Source organism: Mandrillus leucophaeus, unplaced genomic scaffold, assembly GCF_000951045.1.
Source record: "Mandrillus leucophaeus isolate KB7577 unplaced genomic scaffold, Mleu.le_1.0 Scaffold900, whole genome shotgun sequence".
Taxonomy (NCBI): Eukaryota; Metazoa; Chordata; class Mammalia; order Primates; family Cercopithecidae; genus Mandrillus; species Mandrillus leucophaeus.
This window is the reverse complement of record NW_012109809.1, coordinates 295,236-317,754: the sequence shown is the minus strand read 5'-3', so window position 1 is coordinate 317,754 and position 22,519 is coordinate 295,236. Positions and strand designations below refer to the sequence as shown.

Genomic DNA, 22,519 nt, shown 5'->3' with positions numbered 1-22,519 from the left:
TTTTTTTTTTTTTTTTTTTTTTTTTTTTGTGGTTTTACAGTTTTAGGTCTTAAATTTAAGTCTCTAATCCATTTTGAGTTGTTTTTTCTATATGGTAATAGATGGGAACCTTGTTTCATTCTTCTGCATATGGATACCCAGTTTTTCTAGCACCAATTATTAAAGAGACTGTCCTTTTCCCAATATATGTTCTTGGTGCTGTTGTTGAAAATGAGTTGGCTATCAGTGCATGGATTTATTTCTGGATTCTTTATTCTGCTCCATTGAGCAAAGTGTCTGTTTTTATGCCAGTACCATGCTGTTTTGGTAATTGTAGCTTTGTAGTATAATTTGAAATCAGGTAATGTGATGCCTCTGGTTTTGTTCTTTTTGCTCAGGACTGCTGTGGCTATTCGGGGTCTTTTGTGGTTCCCTGTGGATTTTAGGATTTTTTTTTCTGTGTCTGTGGAGAATGCCATTGATATTTTGATAGAGTTTGCATTGAATTTACAGATTGCTTTTGGCAGTATAGACCAATTTAACAATATTAATTATTCCAGTCTATGAACATGGAATATCTTTTATTTTTTTGTGTGCCTTCTTTGATTTCTTTCAACAGTGTTTTATAGTTTTTCTTGTAGAGATCTTTCACTTCTTAAGTTAAATTTATTCCTAAATATTTTATTTTTTTGTAGCTATTGTAAATAGGATTGTTTTCTTCATTTCTTTTTCAGACTGATCACTGTTAGCCTATATAAATGCTACTGATTTTTTGTATGTTGATTTTGTATCCTGCAACCTTACTGGATTTGTTTATCAGTTTTAAGAGTTTTTGGTGTGAAGTCCTTAGGTTTTTCTAAGTATGCTATCATGTCATCTGCAAACGAGAATACTTTGACTTCTTCCTTTCCACTTTGGATACCTTTATTTTTTTCCTTCACCTAATTGCTCTGGCTTGGACCACCTGTACTATGTTGAATAGTAGTAAAAGTAGACATCCTTTTTTGCTTCAGATCTTAGTGGAAAAGCTTTTTAAAATTCTTCCCTGCTTAATATGTTATTAGTTGAGGTTTGTCATCTATGTCACATTTATTGTGTTGAGATATGTTTCTTCTATATTCAATTTGTTGATGATTTTTATTATGAAACGATGTTGAATTTTATTGAATACTTATTCTGCATTTACTGAAATGATCATAGGGTTTTCATCCTTGATTCTGTTGATGTAATACATCATATTTATTGATTTGCATATGCTGAACCATCCTTGCATCCTTGAGATGAATCCCACTTGATCATGATGAATGACCTTTTTAATGTGTTGTTGAATTTAGTTTGCTAGTATTTTGTTGAGGATTTTTGCATCTATGTTGATCAAGGATACTGGCCTATAGTTTTCTATTTTTCCTGTGTCCTTTTCTGGTTTTGGTATCAGGATAATGCTGGCTTAGTAGAATAAATTTAAAAGTATTTCTTTCTCTTCAATTTTTTGATATAGTTTAAGTAGAATTGATATTAGTTATTATTTAAATATTCATTAGAATTCAGTAGTGAACCCATTAGATCCTGGGGTTTTCTTTAATGGGAGACTTTTTATTATGGCTTTGATCTTGTTATGTGTTATTGGTCTGTACTGGTGTTCTGTTTCTTGATGTTTAAATTTTGATAGGTTGTATGTGTCCAGGAATTTATCCATTTCTTCTAGGTTTTTCAATTTGTTGGTGTATAATTTTTCATAGTAGTCTATGATGATCCTTTGTATTTCTGTAGTATCCAGTGCAATCTTTATTTTTTAATTTCTGGTTTTATTTATCTGGGGTTTATCTCTTTTTCTTAGTCTAGATAAGGTTTTGTTAATTATCTTTTTTAAAAAACAAATTTTTTTTGCCAAATTTTAAAATCATTATTATTTCCAATTTTATTTATTTATGCTCATTTATTATTTCTTTCCTTCTACTAATTTTGGATTTGGTTTGTTCTTGCTTTCAAGTTCACTGAGGTTGTCATTAGATTTTTTTTAAGTGTTTCTATTTTGGGGGTATGGGCATTTATTGCTATAGACTTCCCACTTAGTACTGGTTTTGCTGTATCTCATAGGTTCTGGAATTTTGTGTTTCCATTTTCATTTATTTCAATAAATTTTAAAAAATTTCCTTTAATTTCTAAATTGACCCATTGGTTATGTAGGTGCATGCTTTTTAAATTTCATGTATTTACGCAGTTTCCATAGTTCCTTCTCTTACTGATTTCTAGTTTTATCCCATTGCAGTCAGAAAAGACATTTGATATAGTTTTGACTTTTTTTAAATCGTTGAGACTTGTTTTGTGGCTTAACATGTGGCCTATCCTGGAGAATATTCCATATGCTGATAAGAAAAATGTATATTCTGCAGCAGTTGAATGAAATACTCTGTAAATGTCTGTTAGGCTCATTTGGTGTAGAGTCTAGTTTAACTCCAATGTTTGTTAATTTTCTGTCTTGATAATCTGCCCATTGCTGTAACTGGGGTGTTGAAGTTCCCTACTACTATTGTATTGCAATCCACTCTCCCTTTAGATCTCTTAATATTTGCTTTACATATCTGGGGACTCTGATGTTTAGCACATATGTATATTGACAACTGTTATATCCTCTTGTTTAATTGACCATTTTTTTTTTATATAATGACCTTTTTTTTTTTTTTGTAAAGGTTTTGATTTAAGGTCCATTTTATCTGATATAAGTATAGCTATTCTTCCCCTTTTGGTTTCTGTTTGTATAGAATATTTTATTCTATCCCCTCATTTTCAGCATACATGTATCTTTATAGGCAAAGAGTTCTTCTCATAGGCAGCATATAGTTGGGTTTTTAAAAAATTTATTAAGCCATGCTTTGTCTTTTAATTGGAGAATGTAGTCCATTTACATTCATTGTTACTACTAATAGGTAAGGACTTGCTACTGCCATTGTCTTACTTGTTTTCTAGTTGTTTTGTAACTATTCTCCTTTCTTCTTCCTTTCTTACTATCTTCCATTGTGGTTAGTCATTTTTTCTGGTAGTATGTTTTAAATAAGTTATTTAAAACTAATACCAACTTAACTTTGATTGCAAAAAAGAGAGAGAAGAAACAAACACACAAACAAAAACATCTGTATGCAGCAATTCCCTCCTTACCCCACATTTTGATTTTTAATCTCACAATTTACATTTTATATTGCTTATCTCTTTAAAATTGTCATAGTATATTTTAAATATTCTGTCTTTTATTCTTCTTAGTAGGGATATAAGTGATTCACACATCATGATTACCATATTAATGTAACAATCACATTGATAATATTTTCTTTCCATTTGAAGAATTCCCTTTAGCATTTCTTATAGGAGAGGTCTGGTAGTGATAAATCCCATCAACATTTTTTTTTGTCTGGGAAAGTCCTTATTTCTACTTTCTTTCTGAAGTTTAGCTTTTCTGAGTATAGTATTTGTGCTTGGCAGATTTTTTTTTTTTCTTCAGCACTTTGAATGTATCTTTCTACTCCTCGTGGCCTGTAAGGTTTCTGTTGAGAAGCCTGCTTTCAGGCATATTGGATTTCCCTTACATATTACTTCCTTCTTTTTTTTCCTCATTGCTTTTGCTCAAAAGTCCCTTTTCCTTTCTTTATCTTTGGCTTTTGAGTACCTGATTATAATGTTTTGGGGTATTCTTATTTGAGTTAAATCTGATTGATGACTTAATCTTTTTGTATCTAGATATTTATCTCTTTGTCCAGGCCTGTAAAGTTTTCTGTTATTATTTATTAAGACAAACTTTATATACCTCTTTCTTTCTCAGTTCTCTTTTTAACTTCAAAAACCAAAATATTTGTTCTTTTGATGTTGTCACCTAGGCCTTGTAAGATAGCTTTATTGTTTTATTCTTTTTCTCCTCTGACTGTATTTTTAACTCGACTGTCTTCAACTTCACTGATTCCTTCTTCTGTTTGATCAATTCTGCTGTTGATGCTATTTCATTAATTTTATTTTCAGCTTTAGGACTTCTGTTTGATTTTTTAAAATTTTGATCTCTGTTAAATTTCACTGATAAACTTCTGAATTCATCCTGTGTTTTCTTGAAATTCAGAGGGTTTCCTTAAAACGTTTTTTTTGAATTCTTTGAGAGATCACACATCTCCATCATTTTAGGGTTGGTCTCTGACATGTTATTTTATGCATTTGGTGAGGTCGTATTTCTCTAAATATTCTTGATGCTTGTGGACATGTACATTGAGGGATTAGGTATTTATTTTAGTCTCCACAGTTTGCCTTTGCCTGTCCCTGTCTGCCTTTGGAGAGCCTTCCATGGATTCTAGCAGACTGATTGTTTAGTTACCTGAATCTGTCATCACTGGAGCCCTTTCAGCACTAGAGGATGCTTACCAAGACTCTCACAAGGATTTCAAGGTTGATGTAGTTTTAAGGCCCAGATGGACCTGGGGAAGTCCCAAGGAGGGTTCTGGTGTTGTGTGGGAGTGCTGGTCTGGAAACAGTCCCAATGGCCCAGATGGATGTGACTCTTTGCCCATCTCTGCAGGGATATGTTGGGTCCCTGATTTCAGTGAGAGGGGTTGAAGTTGAGGCTGGGCCCCCTTGGGATCTGCCAGAGAAAGGAGGTTGATGGGCCTGTATTGTTGGCTTAGTTGGGCATGTATTACCCAACAGGTCCCTGCACAAGCAAGACAGTTCCTTGATTGTAGCTGGAGGAGCCAGAGCTGAGACTGTCCCCTCAGGATCTGCTGTGGGACAGAGGCTGGAGAGGTCAGTCTTGCTTCAGAGTAGTGCACATTACCCAGCACAGACAGGATAGCTCCCTGATGCAGCAGGAGGGGACAAAGCCGAGACAGAGCCCTCTGGGGATCTGCTGTGAGATGGAGGCTGGTATGCCCGTCACATCAACTCATATAGGTATGTGTTTCCTAGTAGGTCCCTGAACAGATGGGATAGTTCCCTGACTGCAGCAGGAAGGGCTGGAGCTGAGATTGGGTTGATTTGGGATCTGCTGTGGGACACAGGCTAGAGAGTCTTGTCTTATTGCTTCAGAGGGGCACGCCTGGCAGGTTTCAGCACAGAGGGGATAGTTTACTGGTTGCAGTGGGAGGAGCCAGACCTGAGACTTGGTGCCATCAGGATCTGCTGTGAGTTGGAAGTGGGCAAATCTGTCAGGGGGGCTCAGACTCCCTGGTTGTGTGATATGGGTGATTCTCTCTCTAGATCCTTGTGTGAGCAGCTCTGAGCTGGGACCTCAGCTGAGAGTTGTTGAAGCCAAACCACAGGGAAACTTTCAGATTCATCACTGAGATAGATGTCAGCAGGCAGGTGAGTTTCTCTGCCAAGGCACAAGTATGCATGATACTTCCCAGATCCCTTGACAGATGGTTTTGGATTCAGGCTCAAGACCAAATGAGGAAGGAGCCAAGTCCCTTGGAGGACAGAATAATTTCAGGACTTGAATGTGGAAGCAACCTTGTAGTATCAGCTACCTGGAGTCAATCTGCATTCTCAAAATGATGCCCCTAAGTTGTGAGCTACATGAAGACTTCACAAACTCCTACCTAAATTTTGAGGCTCCTGCAGAGAGGCTTTGGGCCATGTATGGGGACAGAATTCTTTTTTTGTTGTGGGATATATGAATGGATTACCTTCTATTCCATTATCTTGGTTATGCTACTCTGTATATGCTTAATCTTAAGGTCAGTGGGGACCCATACAATGACAGTATTTTGTGTCCACATAGATGTAAAATTATATGATTGTACATAATAAAGATTAAATTCATTTAAATTAGTAACAATGTTATATTCTTGGTATTTTTACTTGATGTATATCACTGGTTTTTCTTTAACTTTTAGTTTAGGTTTGGGGGTACATGTGAAGGGTTTGTTACATATGTAAACAGGTTGTCACAGAAGTTTGCTGTATATATTATTTCATCACCTCGGTATTAAGCCTAGTACCCAACAGTTATCTTTTCTGCTCCTCTCCTCCCTCCCATCCTCCCCCTTCAAGTAGACCCCAGTGTCTGCTATTTCTTTCCTTGTATCACTGGTTTTTCAAAAGTTATAATATGGAAAATCAAGTTTTTAATGCTTATATAACATTCAATCACGTTGACTGATGTACTGATTTAGTTAACCATTCATTTATCATTATACATTTTTATTATTTCTTATATTTTATTTTTATAAATAATGCTCAATTATCATTTTCTTTTTTAGCTTTATATATCTTTAGGATAAATATTTAGACATATTATTTAGTCAAAGGATATAAACTCTTTTTTGCCTTTTGGAATCTCCTGATTAATTTACTTTATTGTTTGCATTGCTATTAATAAAGTAAGAATGTGTATCAGATTCACTACATTGGTTTGGTCGAGAGGTATTATAATTCTTATAAAATTTCACAAATTAAATAGACCAAATACATAATTTGTTTCTGTAAATATTAACAGCATTGAACATTTTCCACGTTGTGTTTTCAATGCAAGTTTTCATCTGTGAATTGTCTTTGGTTTATCTCTTGATTGGTAATTTTTTTATAGACACAGGGTTTTAAAATTGATTTCTGTATTTCTAAATTTTGAACATTATTTCTCCTTTAGTGAATTGATCAATTAAATTCTATTATTATTACTTATTCAATACTTTTTAAATTTTTAAAATTTATCTCAAAATTCAATTTAAAATTTTTGATTTATAATGGAAAATTTAAATTAAATTTTTAAATTTGTCTCAAAAGTATTTTTCAAATTTTAATCAAGGGCTTAATAGTAGTGATTAAATAATCATATATGTTATGATTAAAGTTTTATCTATTAAAATCTGTATGAAGAATAGGCTTTATATTAAAGTTATTCATCCAGTTCCAGTGATTTATGTTTGTTGTTCAGACAGTACAATGGTATTTTTAATGTTATTGCTATATAACATATCTTAATTTGGGGGAACAGTTAGTAATTCCCTCATTAACCTTTTTTCGTATCATTTTGATAATTATGCACTTTTGTTCTTATGGATGAAATATATAATAATTTAAAAACATAACTTCATTATTGTCTGTCTGAACTTATACATTGAATAGCAAATATGGCAGTTAAAAGGATTCCTCAATACATTAGGCAGCATGCAAACAACAGTTTCCAAATATACATAGGACTATTTTATAAAGGAAAAGTAAGTTATTACAATTGCTCAAAGAAATCTAACTCACGCATTAATCCTGGTGTAAGAGAACTTTTATGTTTAGGAATAAACTTTCTAATATTCCATCTGAATGCTTTCATGTTAGTCGGAGTTTGAATAATCACTACTTTTGTGAAATCTTCAATACCTTGTATCTGAAAGTTGACAGAATGCAAGTTAATTTCTGAGCAAATATCCTACTATTAAAAATTCTCTAGTAAGCTGCTATTTCTGACTTTCTCTAAGTATCTGGGAAAAATGGAAAATATTAAATCAACACAAGTAAAATTGATATCTTAAAATACTTGGGTACGTTGGTTTTGCAAAAGTCAATATTCCATATACATTCATTGATTTTTAAATATTTCTATTTCATATGAAAAAAATGATTAAGAATGAATCACCAATGGCCCTTTAAAAATCATCCAGAGACTTTTTCTACATGGCAGAAAGGAAGTTTAATGAAAAGAATTAATAGAAATATTTCAAAATATTCTTCCATCCTGTGGTTGTTTTCAACATAGTTTGAATCACATTGGTACCCAAATCCACAATGAGTAGGGCTCTGTGTCTACGGAAGTAAGTAGAGAAAGTTTACCAGGCTTCAGGCTCTTGCTTGACTGTCTAAATTCTCAACAAGCACCCACACCAAATTTCTGTTATGTGTTCAAGGATAGAGGTAGAGAGCAGCATAGTGGAGAACATTTCACTTCCTGCCATTAAGCATTACGTCAGTGCTGCTGATGTCCACTTAGAAAATTTTCTTATGATCATTTCTCACCTTGGGATCCCTCCCATCCCCATTACACTTTTTTCTTATGTCCAAAATCTACCCTGTAAGTGCTTTCATCCTAGCTGTAAAACATTTTGTTAATATATTTACTTGTTTCTTTCCACTTGGTTGAGAGATCTCTTGAGGATAAGTTGTAAGTATCTTTTTTTTTTTTTTTTTTTTTGAGACAGAGTCTCGCTCTGTCGCCCAGGCTGGACTGCAATGTCCGGATCTCAGCTCACTGCAAGCTCCGCCTCCCGAGTTTACGCCATTCTCCTGCCTCAGCCTCCCGAGTAGCTGGGACTACAGGCGCCCGCAACCTCGCCCGGCTAGTTTTTTTGTATTTTTTAGTAGAGACGGGGTTTCACCGTGTTAGCCAGGATGGTCTCGATCTTCTGACCTCGTGATCCGCCCGTCTTGGCCTCCCAAAGTGCTGGGATTACAGGCTTGAGCCACCGCGCCCGGCCGTAAGTATCTTTTTTTTTAATCATTTCAATATATAGCACTATATACAAGCATATTTTAAATAACTCTGAGTCTTCTTTGAATTACTTTTTGTAGCTGTATCTTTCATGTTCCCTGATTCCTTTTGATATGTGCCTCTCTGATTCTCCCCCAACACAAAACAATACACACACACACATACTTCTTTTCTTCTTTACATGGCTCAGGTTCTCATTTTGATTGGCAGGGGAACTCAATTAACAGTTTAAATATGAGAAGATGTTCACTTTCAAAGCAGCTGTGGAAATACTACTAATACTCAATTCAGCATCAGTCTGGCAGAACGTTTCTAGAGCATTGTGGGTACAGTTTTTCTGCAACTTGTGAGTAAAATAAATGCACCCTCTTTTGCAATGAATAACTGTACCAAAATCTAACTGTAGCCAAAATGTCCAGCTTGGCCTTCATAGGCATTGGATAGGAATAGCTTATGCTTGGGCTAGCAAGTGCCAAAGCAGTCAATGAACTTGGTGCGTGTGGGCGTATGTGGGTGTGGTTGTGGGTATGAGTGAGTGTTTATGGAGTGGTGGGAAAAGGGAGAAGATTGGAAAGTGAAAAGCTTAAGATTATACTGACAGTTTTCCTGATGTTAATACATTGTTGGACATATGGCATGTTGACCTGAAGACAGGAATCAATATTTCTTTACCTGATGGCATGTTATAGGAATTAAGAAAGGTGCTCTATAAAATTTTCGTAACTGACAATCTTCTACAGCTCCATGTATGAGGATAACATAGATTACATTTTCATCATAGATATCAGTTTTGGTGGTCATTGGTATATCTTCTATATAAATATTAGAGAGCTTTAGTTGCATCTTGTAGTTCCAATCCTGTTTTAAAAACACAATTTCAGTCTATTATTAGTTTATGAAGTTTAATATATATTCATAAATAGTCAATTATAATGTTTTCATGCCATTCCATTCAAAGAAAGAAAGACAAGTTTATACAAGCACTTCCTACCTCATAAGACAAGCGTTCTCTGATTTTTCTGGCTGTAATAGCGAGTCCAATTTTTAGCCACATTTTATGTTCAATGAGAGGAGAGCATTGCTTAAAAGCATCATACAAATGAGTTTTGGGAATAAAACATGTCTGGAAAAGAAGGATGTAAATTTGGTATTTTATTTTGTGCACTACGTTTTAAGGAATAAAGTTTTTTTGTTTATGTACACTATTAAAGCTAATAATTTAATTAGGTAAGATTCACATAATAGCTTGGAAACTTAATAAAATGTGTCTATCAGTGAAAATTAGTATGTTCTTTCCCTATGTTCTTATTGACTTTGTCAAAATCAGTTGGCTGTAAAATGTGGCTTTATTTCTGGGTTTTTAAATTTGGTTCCATCCATGTATGTGTATATTTTTATACCAGTATCATGCTGTTTTGATTACTATATCTTTATAGTATAATTTGAAGTTAGGTGATGTGATTCCCCCAGCTTTGTTCTTTTTGCTTAGGATTGCTTTGGATATTTGAGCTCTTTTTTGGTTCCATGTGAATTTTAGGATAGTTTTTTCTAATTCTGTGAAAAATCATGGCATTTTGATAGATACTGCATTTGATCTATAGATTGCTTTGGACAGTGTGGTCATTTTAACAGTACTAATTCTTCTGATCCATGAGCATAGCATGTTTTCATTTGTTTGTGTCATCTAAAATTTCTCTCCATAAATGGTATTGGGAAAATTTGATTGCTTTATGCAAAACAATAAAACTAGACCCTTTATCTCTCACCACATTTTAAAAAATCAATTCAAGATGAATTAAAGACTTAAACGTTAGATCCCAAACTATAAACATGCTGGAAAAAATCCTAGAGAAAACTCTTCTGGACATTGGTGTAGGCAAAGAATTAATGACTAAAACCCCAAAAGCACATGCAACAAGAACAAAAATAGACAAATGGAACATAATTGAACTAAATAGCTTCTGTACCACAAAAATAAATAATCAAGTGAACATGTAACCTATTCACTGTGAGAAACAAAAACCCTGCAGAATGGGAGAATATATTTGCAAACTATGTCTGACAATGGACTAATGTCCAGAATTTACAAGGAATTCAAATAGCCTTTCTGACTAGTGTAACGTGATATCTCATTGTGATTTTCATGAGCATTTTTTCTGATGATTAATGATTTTGAACATTGTTTATATACCTGTTGTCCATTTGTGTCTTCTTTTGAGAAATGTTTATTCAGGTCCTTTGCTTATTTTTAATTGTATTATTTATTTTCTTGCTGTTGAACTTTTGAGTTCCTTATATATTTTAGATACAAACCCATTATCACATGTATGATTTATACGTATTTTATTTTTTATAAGATAAAAAATAGAAAATAAATTACTAAAAATTATTTGACCTTTTTAGATAAATATATGCCTCTATAAATATGTTATTTGAGGGGATCAAACTTTTTAGGCAAAAGTAAAATGCTTATGCTAAAAGTGAACAGACCATTGGTTACTAAGAATAAAACTTCTATGAATAGTCAAAAACAAGTTTTGTGTACATTGGATTTTATTTCTCTTGGGTCAGTATCTTTTTTTTGTGTAGTATAGGACATATTTAACTTTTGTAAGCAACTGACAAACTGTTTCAGACCAAAACCACAGTTCAAATTAAAATCTCTGTTTCAGAAGTTGTTTCAACATTTTACACTCTCATCAGCCACGTATGAAAATTTCAGCCAGGAGTGGTGACTCATGCCTGTAATCTCAGTACTTTGGGAGGCCAGGCGGGCTGAGCACCTGAGGTCAGGGGTTCGAGACCAGCCTGGCCAACATGGCGAAACACCGTCTCTACTAAAAATACAAAAAATAGCTGGGCGTGGTTGCGTGTGACTGTAATCCTAGCTACTTGGGAGGCTGAGGCAGGAGAATCACTTGAACCCGGGAGGCAGAGGTTGCAGTGAGTTGAGATCAGGAGCCACTGCACTCCAGCCTGAGAGGCAGAGTGAGACTCTGTCTCAAAAAAAAAAAAGGAAAAGAAAATTTTAGTTGCTCCATGTCCTTGCCAATACCTGTTAGTGTTTTTATTTTGAGGCAATGCAGTAGGTGTGTATTGACATACCACTGTGGGTTTAATTTGCATGTTTCTGGCAGCTAATGATGGCAAACATCTTCAAGTATTTATTGGCCATTTGTATATCCTTTGTAAAGTGTCTGTTCACATTCTTTGCCCAGTTTTTAATTCAGTAGTTTGTCTTCTTATTTTTGAATTGTAAGACTTATTTATAGATTCTTTTATCAAATCCTTTTGTTGGGGAACTTTTGAAAAGTCCCTAAGCCCATGACTCATATTTTTCCCTGATCCTGTTGCTCGTAATTTTTGTAATGTCTTTTGAAGAGCAGAACATTTTTAATTTTAGTGACATCCAATTTATCAATATTTCTTTTTATGGTTAGTACTTAAAAAAAAATCCTGGCTAAGAAATCTTTGCCTATCTTAAGTTCTCCTATGTTTTCTTCTATAATTTATACAGTTCTATCTTTCATGTTAAAGTGTATGATCATGCCACATTACATTTTGGGCCTAGTACATGGGGATCAAGGTTCATTGCTTCTGCATGGATATTCAGTGTTTTCAGGATTATTTGTTGAAAATATTGTAATTTTTCCATTGAGATAATTTGATCCTTTGTCGAAAATCTATTGACTTTGTATGTGTGGATTTACTTATGGATTATCTTTTCTGTTGCATTGATGTCTACATCCTGACCTAAAGCCAACGTCATGTGGCCTTAATTACACGGGATATATGTCTTTAAATCAGGTAGTGTAAATCATCTAACTTTTTAATATTTGTTTTGTCTGTTGTAGGTCCTCTGCATTTTCATATATATTTTACAAGAAGAGTCTGTGGAGATTTTGATTGAGGTTATGTTGAATCTATAGATCAATTTATGAAGAATGGATATCTTAATAATATTATGGGCTCTAATTCACAAATATAGCATACTTCTCCATTTTTTAAATCTTTTTTCAGTTATCTAGGAAATATTCCATAGTTTTCATTGTAGAGTTATTCCATGTATTTTATTAACTTTATGTCTATCCCTTTTATATTTTGATTATTTTTGTAAAAAGAATTAAAAATTTTATTTCCAGTTGTTTGTTTCTAGTATATGAAAACACAATTAATTTTTGGAATTTGGACTTGTATCTTGCCACCTTACTAAATTCATTATAGATTCTAGTTATTTTTGGTAGAATCTTAAAAATGTAGATATCATGCCATCTTGCAGAGACAATTTTAGTGCTTTCTTTGTAATTTGTAAGTCAGTTTATTTCTTTTTCTAGCCCTATTCTACTAGCTAACAACTCCAGTAGAATACGGAATAGAAGTGGTGAGAGTAAACGTTCTTGTCTTGCTCTCAGTCTTATTGTCTTAGTTTTTCATCACTAGATGTGATGTTAGCTGTAAATTTATAATAAATGCCCATTATTGAGTTCAAGAAGTGTCATTCTATTCTGAGTTTTTGGAGATTTTTTAAAAGAATGTTACATTTTGTAAAATTCTTTTTGTTCTTTATCAAATATCTTATATAAATTTTCTGTTTTTTTCTTATAATGTGTTGAATCACAATGGTTGATTTTCAATTGTTGAATCAATCTCATATTCCTAAAATAAAGCTTATTTATTTAGTTTTGATGTCCAATTCTTTTAATGTATTCCTGGATTCAACTTGCTAATATCTTATTAATGATTTTTTGTATCCACATTAATGTGGGATATTGGCCTGTAATTTTCTTTTGCTGAAATGTTTTTTCAAGGTTTAGTATTTGTTTACACTGGCCCCATAATATGCACTAGAAAGCTTTTTTTCCTCCTTTGTTTCCTGATAAAGTCTGTGTAAGATTCATGTTATTTCTTCCTGAAATATTTGATAAAACTCATCAGTAAAACCATCTGGCATGGAGTGTTTTTGTGGGAAGGATACAAATTCCAAAAATTTCAATATGTACGGGACTATTAAAAAGTTCTAGTCCTTAAGTAAATTTTGACATGTGTGTGCTTTTTAAAATTTTTTCATTTAGGTTTAGGGATACAGGTGCAGGTTTGTTATATAGGTGAATTACATTTTGCAGGGATCTGGTAGACAAATAATTTCATCACCCAGTTAATAAGCATAATAGTACATGATATGTAGTTTTCTGATCCTTACCTTCCTCCCTACACTCCACTCTCAAGTAGGCTCTGATGTCTCTTGCTCCCTTTTTTGTGTCCATATGTACTTGATGTTTAGCTCCATTTATAAGTGAGAACATGCAGTATTTGCTTTTCTGTTCCTGTGTTAGTTTGCTAAGGATAATGGTCTCCACCTCCATGTATGTTGCTGCAAAGGACATGATCTCATTCTTTTTTATGGTTGCATAGTATTCCATGGTGTATATGTACCACATTTTCTTTATCCATTCTACTGTTGATGGGCATTTAGGTTGATTCCATCTCTTTGCTGTTGTGACTAGTGCTGCAAAGAACATACACGTACATGTGTCTTTATAGTAGAATGATTTATATTCCTTTCTGTATATATCCAATAATAAAATTGTTGGGTTAAATGGTAATTCTGTTTTAAGTTCTCTTAGAAATTGCCAGCATTCTTTCCACAATGACTGAACTAATTTACATTTCCCTCAGTAAGATATAAGCATTCCCTTTTCTCCACAGCCTTGCCAGCATCTGCTATTTTTTGACTTTTTAATAAATGTCATTCTGACTGGTGTGAGATAATATCTCATTGTGTTTTGATTTGTATTTCAAATGTAAATGGTTAGTGATCATCAGAATTTTTTCATATGCTTGATGGCCACGTGTATGTCTTCTTTAGAAAAGTGTCTGTTCATATGGTTTGCCCATTTTTTAAAGGGGTTGTTTGTGTTTTGCTTGTTAATTTGTTTAAGTTTCTCAGAGATTTTGGCTTATAAACCTTTGTCAGATGCATAGTTTGCAATCATTGTCTTCCATTCTGTAAGTTGTTGCTCCTGGGGGCTCCACCTCCATGAAATGTGGAGCTGCTGTTACTGGTCAGCTGGAGGAGTGGGTTGTGTGTACCGTTGTCATGACCTTGGGGTTTTTCTTGGTGGAGATGAGGGGGCCAAAAGGTCACAGGGAGGAAAGATTGATCTTTCCCCTGTCTGGTACCTGTGGCATGTGGTAAACTCAGGTGTGGCCCTCAGGCTCTTTGTTTCTTCCCCAGACCAAGGGCAGCAGGGATACAATTGTTACTGTGGCAGTGGCGGGAGCAGGGGTGTACTTGTATGCCTCTAGGAGCCTCTCCCTCGGGAAACTCTGGGCCACTACCAGTGAGTATGCTCAGTTGTGGATGGAGCAACTGTTCTACTTTCATGAGCCAGGGGCCCTGCCTTGTGAAGAGTGGGGGGAGTGGTTCCCTTCCATATGGTGGCTGGACTCCCCTCCATATGGTGGCTGCCATGTGCTGGAGGTGCCAGCATAATGACTAGGCCCTTTGTTCCTTTCCAGTGTCAGGGCTGTAAGGGCTGAGTCACTGCAACTGTAGTGGCAGAGGGGTTGTGAGTTGACTCTATGGTTTCCTCCTTGAAGAAATGCTGGGCTGTCTTTGATTGTGGTGATCAGGCAAGGGTTGGGTCATTGTGCTGGAGTCCCAGGCCAGGCGGCCCTGTTCATTGAGGAAAAGTGAGGATCAGGATCTGCGTGGAGAACAGTCTGGCCACTTTTCTGTGAGGTGGTTGCTCTTTGCTGGGGTTCCGGACCAGCCTCTGATCCCTACAGACTCTCTGGATCCTGGATACAGCAAGGGCAAGGGCTGCAAGACAGCAAGGATGGCAACCCCCGGCTCCCACTGGGAGTTCTGTCCAGGGAGTTGCAGAACTGCTATTGGCTCAATAGCCCTGACAAGGGGTGGCTGGAGCTCCAGGCCTGGAGGACCTGCCCGGTGAGGAGATGTGGGAACTAGCCCCATGTGACAGTCTGGCCACTTTTCCATAGGGCTGCTGCGGTATGCTGGGGGTCTGCTCCAGTCCCTATTCACCTTGGACTTTCTTGTGCCTGAAGGTAACAACGATGAGTGGAGGCTGCAAAATAGCAGAGATGGTGGCCTGCCTCTCCCTCTGGGAGCTCCGCCCCAGGGAGGTATGAACCTATTGCCAGCCTGAACACACCTGTAGGAGGTAGCTGGAGACCCCCGTCAGGAGGTCCCAACCAATGAAAAGGAATGGGCTCAGAGACCCACTTAAAATAACAGTCTGACCATGTTTTCATAGAGTAGCTGTACTAGCTGGGGGTCTGCTCCAGTCTCCAGTTGCTTTGGACTCTTCAAAGTCCAAAGGCAAGAATAGTTAAGTTGACCAAATAGCAAAGATGGTGGTCCATCTTCCCCCTGGAGCACTGTACCAGGGAGGTTTGAAACCCAGTTGGCCAACACCAGCAAGGGTGATTGGAGGACCCCAGTTGGGAGATTCTGCCTAGTAAGGAGAAATGGGATTTGGGATGTGCATGAATAAGAAGTCTGACTGCTTCTCCATAGTACCGCTGGGCAGTGCTGAGGGTCTGCTCTACTCCCTAGTTACCACCGATTTGCTAGAGCCCTAAGGCAACTGTGGCTGAGGCTCTGAAACAGCAAAGGTGGTGGCCCGCCCCACCTGCTGGGAGCTCTTTCTCAGAGAGATGCAACACTGCTACCCATGGCTGGCTGGATTTCTGAGTCAGTGGGTCTTATCATGTGGTGTACCATGGGCCTGCAGACCATCATTGGTCAGTCCCCTGTATTCAGTCCCTCTCCTAGGAGTAGGTATGGGGATCTAACTTCTGCTGAGGGTTGCAGCTGGGTTGCAGCTGGGTATCTAGGGCTCCTAGAGCTCCACATGTGCCTGAGTGACTGCTCTGCTGAGACTCCACATAGCCCTACATGTCAGACTGCAGGCCCTAGTGGAATGGGTTCATGAGGGGATCTCCTGACTGGAGGGTTGCAAAGATCCATGGGAGAAGCATGGGTTCCTGGGGCTGCTCATTCGTTCCCTGCTTCCCTGGGCAGGTGAGGTTCCCCTGACTTTGTGTCGCTCCCAGGTGGGTGGTCATCCTGCCTCACTTCTCTCCATTCTCCGTGAATTGAGTTGTTTCCTTGATTAGTCGCAACGTGTGGACCTGGATGTTTCCGTTGAAAATGCTATGTTTACTTGCCCATTCCATCCCTCTCTGTGAGAGCGGCGCACACTAGCTGCTTCTAGTCTGTCACGTTGGCCACCTCTCTCCAGAATCCATTTTTAACAACTGGTTTAAAGTCTTTGACCAATCTACAGCCTGGACAATCTCCATGATGGTTTTTACTCAATGCTTTACTCCTCACCTTTTATACTATAGATCACAATTTCATGCTTCTTTGCTTGTTTTGTAATTCATGGTTGCTCATGATAACACTACAGAGATTCTAGATTATTTTATCTTCCTCTGAAAAGTATTGATTTTTGTTATAGTAGGCAGTTCATTTACTATCTGATCACACTGAGCTTGTACGTCTGGATTTTACGATTTGCTTGAGTGAATCAGTAGAAAACCTCAGGTATCTAAGACAGTGTAACTTGGTGGTTCTTAACCTCCAAACTCTGTCTCAACCATGAATGCTGTCAGGGCTTGCTCCAAGGCTTTGTTAGGTCTTAGAATAAGAGCAAGCCTTCTTCGAGGTCATGATTCTTACTCCTAAGGCCTATTCTTTCTGGTCTCTCAGCTGTGGGCCTGAGATTTTAACAGATCTTTCCTTTCTGTTAGGTATCTTGACTTCTTGACTCCTGGAATCTTTCTCTCTCTCTCTCTCTCTTTTTTTTTTTTTTGTGACAGAGTCTTGCTCTGTCACCTGGGCTGGAGTGCACTGGCATGACCTCGGCTCACCGCAACCTCCACCGCCCGGGTTCAAGCAACTCTCCTGCCTCACCCTTCAGAGTAGTTGGGATTACAGGCATGCGCCACTGCATCCAGCTAATTTTTGTATTTTTATTGGAGCCGGGGTTTCGCCATGTTGGCCAGGCTGGTCTCAAACTCCTGACCTCAGGCGATCCACCCGCCTCAGCCTCCCAAAGTGCTGGGATTACAGGCGTGACCCGCCGCGCCTTGCCTGACTCTTGGTATCTCTTTTCCTTTCTTAACAATCTAGTAAATCTAGTTGTGTCTCATCCTGGGCATTTGCAGCCTGTCTCTCAACCAAGAGCTTGTGGAGAACCACCACACAGACTACTTGGGTCTTTCTCTGTTTAAGACTTTCTCTTACTTCCCGCTCTGCAGATTCTAGCCAGGTTAGTTTCCACAACTTCTGATGTCTCATTTCTCAGCTTAGCAGGATTGCCATCTTCTGCTGGGATTCTTATTGTATCATGGTCAGGAAATGATCCGAAGCGGAGGATCGGGTGAATGTAGGGCTTACCTTGTGAGTTTCTCATCTCTTAGTTTTGGATGATATGAGTTTACCTTTATAACAAACCTGCACATGTACCCCTGAACCTAAAATAAAAGGATTAAAAGAAAATAATTTTCAAAAAAAATTTAAATAGAAAAAAAATCACGTTTGCCTCATATATTTTATTAAGTTTTAGGTTGTTTTTTAATAGAGGATGTGCTGCTCTGTTACATGTAGCTTCATTATAGCCCAAAGCAGAAGGCTAGAGGGTTTTTATGCAAATTCCTGGTATCAAAAATATATAATTTTATTTTCAAACATTTTAATGATAGAGATATTTTAAGTATATAACATATGTGATTATATGCCAACAATAAAAAATATCATTTAGTATTCTGTTCACATTAAAACGTCCTAAATTATCTCAAATAGGCCTCTTTATAATTGGTTTGTTCAAATTAGAGCAATTGTATTTATTTGGTTATTATATCTCTTGAGTCCATTTTTAATAACTTTCCTTTGCCTTCTTCCCCTCTACCACTACACACTTTTTTTTTTTTTTTTAAACAGAGACAGAGTCTGGCTCTGTTACCGCTCTGGAGTGCAGTGGTGCAATCATGGCTGACTGGAACCTTGGGTTCCTCGGCTCAAGCAATCCTCCCTCCTCAGCCTCCCAAGTAGCTGGAACTACAGGCATGTGTCACCGTGCCTGGCTAACTTTTTTTTTATTTTTTGCGGATGTGTTGTAGGACAGTCTCAAACTCCTGGCCTCAAGCAATCCTCCTGCCTCAGCCTCCCAAAGTTTTGGGATTACAGGCATGAACCACCATAACTGCTACTCCATTCACTTTTTATGCCATTGATTTGTTAAAGAAATCAGGTTATTTGTCTACAGACTCTTCCACATTCTAAATGTAGCGATTATTCCCTCTTGGTGTCAATGAACTGGTTTCTCTCTTTCCTGTATTTTCTGTAAACTAATTCAATCTACAGACTTGAAGAACTTCAGATTTTTTCTTTTGTGAGACTTCGTGGGTGGTGCTAGCACTTCCGCTGCGTCACATCACAAGGTACATTATGCCTAGTTGTCCCATTTAGTGACACTAATATTGACCAATGTCCTTAGGTAGTATTTCCTTCATTACAAAGTTTTCTATTAACATTCACTCAGTAGTTTTAGCATCAACTGAAGGTTGTTTCCTAGATCTATTATTAGCGATGTCACAATGGAGATTTTCAGATTCTCTCATTCTGTGTTTATTAGTTGAAATTCTACGTAAAATTTTTCCTCATTTAAAAAGCTACTTTGAAAGAGTTCATAGAAGAAAGGCAAGATAAATGTTTACTTTTTTCTCTTAAAAAATCCATTTTCAGAGTAATAAAATGATATCCTAGCAACCTCAGTAAAAATTTAAAAAATTAGCATCATTATCAATGTATGGATTTTCACATATTTATGGAGTTTAATTATTTACAGTCATTATTCTTTTTGAGTTCAAATTAAGCCAGTGGGAGCCCTTGGTACTGTGAGGATGTTTTTCTCAATCATGTGTAGGGAAACTTCCATATACTTTGCCCAACTTTTATATTAATAGATTCCAGCCCCGTCTTTATCCCCTTTCTTCTCTTTCAAATTGTGGTATTGACAATTAACATATGCCAGCCAATTTCCCCATGAAAGAGCTTATGTAGCCAGTTTTTCTGGATGAATTCTTTTCTTTATGGTTAACATTCATAAGCTATTTTGCCAGGGCTTTTTAATTCGACAAGTTTTGTTCCTTTATTGTTCCTAGTTTTTAAAAATAAATTATCAACTACACTGTAAACTTATACTAAATACTAAAATAACCTTAAATCTGGTATTAGATATTTAACAAAACACAACAAAAGTCACAGATGAAGTTTTTCTGACCTCTACTACAGTTTCGCAGGTGGCAGAATATTTCATAGGTTCATTAGTTAAGCAGTTTATCTCTCCTATTATTTCTCCACTGAGCATATAGTCTGTGTCAATTATCAGAAAATCTTTCTCCTTTGACTCCACCATTTGATCAATCCCCAAACCTGGCTTTGATCTTTCAAGCTGTTCAGGAACAAAGAAAGAGAAAAATACATATGCCAGTTAGCTTGTATCACCAAAACTAATTTATGGCTTTTTCCACTTTGGTTTGAACAATTCTAATATTTACATATTGTCTTGAGAATAAATATTTTATTTCTTTTTAAGTTAAATTATTAAATTAGCAATGATTTAGACACAAAACATTCTTAAATACTCTGATCTTTCTGATTCCTCCTACTCAGTTAATCTATAGCCATTTAGAATGGCTAAATCTCTAACTCAGATCAGCAAAGTTGAATAACAATTTATATCATAATTTTCCATCATAAAAGAATTATTTGGAAAGTTTCCTGTTATTTGTGAGAAAGTATGTCTTTAAAATGATGAATAGTGTTATCCATTGTGTCTGAACATGAAAATTTATCATTAGATGGTAGTCATTGTCCTAGAAAAGAAACTGTGCAGTTCTTAACCTGGAAAGCTACTAATTATCAATTTCATAAAGTTTTCTTAAAAAACTTATGATCACAAGTGCATTTATAAATAACTCTGCCCAGTCAGGCGCGGTGGCTCACACCTGTAATCCCAGTACTTTGGGAGGCTGAGGCGGGCAGATCATCTGAGGTCAGGAGTTCGAGATCAGCCTGGCTAACGTGGTGAAACCCCATTTCTACTAAAAATACAAAAAATTAGCAGGGTGTGGTTGTGCATGCCTGTAGTCCCAGCTACTTGGGAGGCTGAGGCAGGAGAACCACTTGAACCCAGGAGGTAGAGGCTGCAGTAAGCCAAGATCACGCCATTGCACTCCAGCTTGGGCAACAAGAGAGAAACTCTGTCTCAAAACAAAAAACAAAACTAAACAAAAACCTCTATCTTACCTTTACCATGCCTGAAATAATGATATAGATTCCTTGGGGCTCATCACCTTCTTCAAATACACCATTTCCACAATCAAATGTTACAACTTTGGCTTTTTCCTAAAAGATACCACCAAATATATAAGCTATAAACAACATTTTAGGAGTGGTTGGGAATGTTAAAATTTGCATTTTTATTATTATTATTTTTGAGATGGAGTCTCACTCTGTCATCCATACTGGAGTACAGTGGCACGATCTCGGCTCACTGCAACCTCCCTCTCCTGGGTTCCAGGCAAGGAGAATTGCTTGAACCAATTATCCTACCTCAGCCTCGTGAGTAGCTGGGATTACAGGTGCCCACCACCATGCCCAGCTAATTTTTGCATTTTTAGTAGATACGGGGTTTCACCACATTGGCCACACTGGTCTCAGACTCCTGACCTCAGGTTTTCCGCCCACATCGGCCTCCCAAAGTGCTAGGATTACAGGTGTGAGCCACCGCACCTGGCCTAAAATTTGCATTTTTTAAAAAAGTTTTTACATTTAAAAAATTACTATCATTTCATAATATCTGAAATATATTAGTAATAAGTTTGTAAGAGAAAATAGAAATTATGAAGAGTAAAGAGGAAGGTGGATCTTTATGAATATATGCAATTTTAGATAGGGTATTTATACATGGATTAGAAAAGAAATACTTTAGGAATGAGAATGTAATTAGGGGATAAAAATCTTTCATCTGGATGAAAAGTTATGGGAACAGATGTAGGCTAATGGCATGCATATGTCATACATACTCCTGCTCTAAACAGCTGATCAGGTAAATAAAATATTCATTTATTCAAAATGTTTTAATCAGGTAGAAAAATTTAATTGGTCTTTTGACATCGAATAGATATATATAAAAGAACATTAGAACAAGTTAGATCCATTTATTTGTTCATTCCACAAGCACTTAACTGAGCATCCAATATGCATTATGCAAAGTGCTAGGGGCTGGGTATTCAAAAGATAGATGAGATAAAAAATGTAGTAGGAGAGAGGCCTAAAGATAATTGTAATGCAATGTACTTAATGCTATAATAAAGGTACACATTGGGTACAATGGCAGCAATATTGGTCCTCTGAAAACAATATAGTTCACAGGATGGTCTTCTATTGGTGGGGCATTTGGCCCCAAAGCCTACTTCTCTGAGTACTCTGGTGGGGATGTTTCCAGAAAAGAAATAAGCAGGAAAAGTTTGAAAAAAAAAAAAAGTGAAATACAAGGGCATTTTAAGAAAAGTAAATAGCACCCACAGATGAACGGAATTAGAAAAACATGTAATGTGCATGGAACACCATGATTGGTTCAGTATAAATAGAGAATAGAGGGTATGTGACAATGGAAAACAGAAGACGAAGGTGGAGAAGTAGGCAGGAAACAGATTGTAGAAAGATTTTGCATATTATTCAAAATGATTTTGATTTTATCCTATTGACAATAAGGAACATTTAGAGAATATTAAACTAGAGAGTATCATGGTTAAATTCTTATTTTTAAGGATATTATTTGTTAGTACATTAAAAATATTATTAATAGGAAATAAAAATGTTACCTGAATGAAGTTTATATGGTCTTGGTTTTTATCTAGCCACGGAATATGATATAGGACTTCTTCAACAGTAAGAGGTCTGATAATAGATGTAGACTCAAGCATCTCTTTCTTTTTGGCAGTGATTAACTAAAACCATAAAAATTAAGAAAAGGGATGAGCCAAACT

At 36.4% G+C, this 22,519-nt stretch overlaps 1 protein-coding gene across 1 annotated transcript in view; it reads right to left on the bottom strand.

Moving 5' to 3' along the window:
* Positions 1-22,519, bottom strand: part of SLC9C1 (solute carrier family 9, subfamily C (Na+-transporting carboxylic acid decarboxylase), member 1) — a 133,333-nt gene that overhangs the window by 16,186 nt on the left and 94,628 nt on the right. The window contains 6 exon segments of the mRNA XM_011969736.1: positions 7,207-7,333; positions 9,104-9,289; positions 9,423-9,554; positions 19,747-19,917; positions 20,775-20,873; positions 22,355-22,480. Coding sequence (XP_011825126.1) covers positions 7,207-7,333; positions 9,104-9,289; positions 9,423-9,554; positions 19,747-19,917; positions 20,775-20,873; positions 22,355-22,480 — 841 coding nt within the window.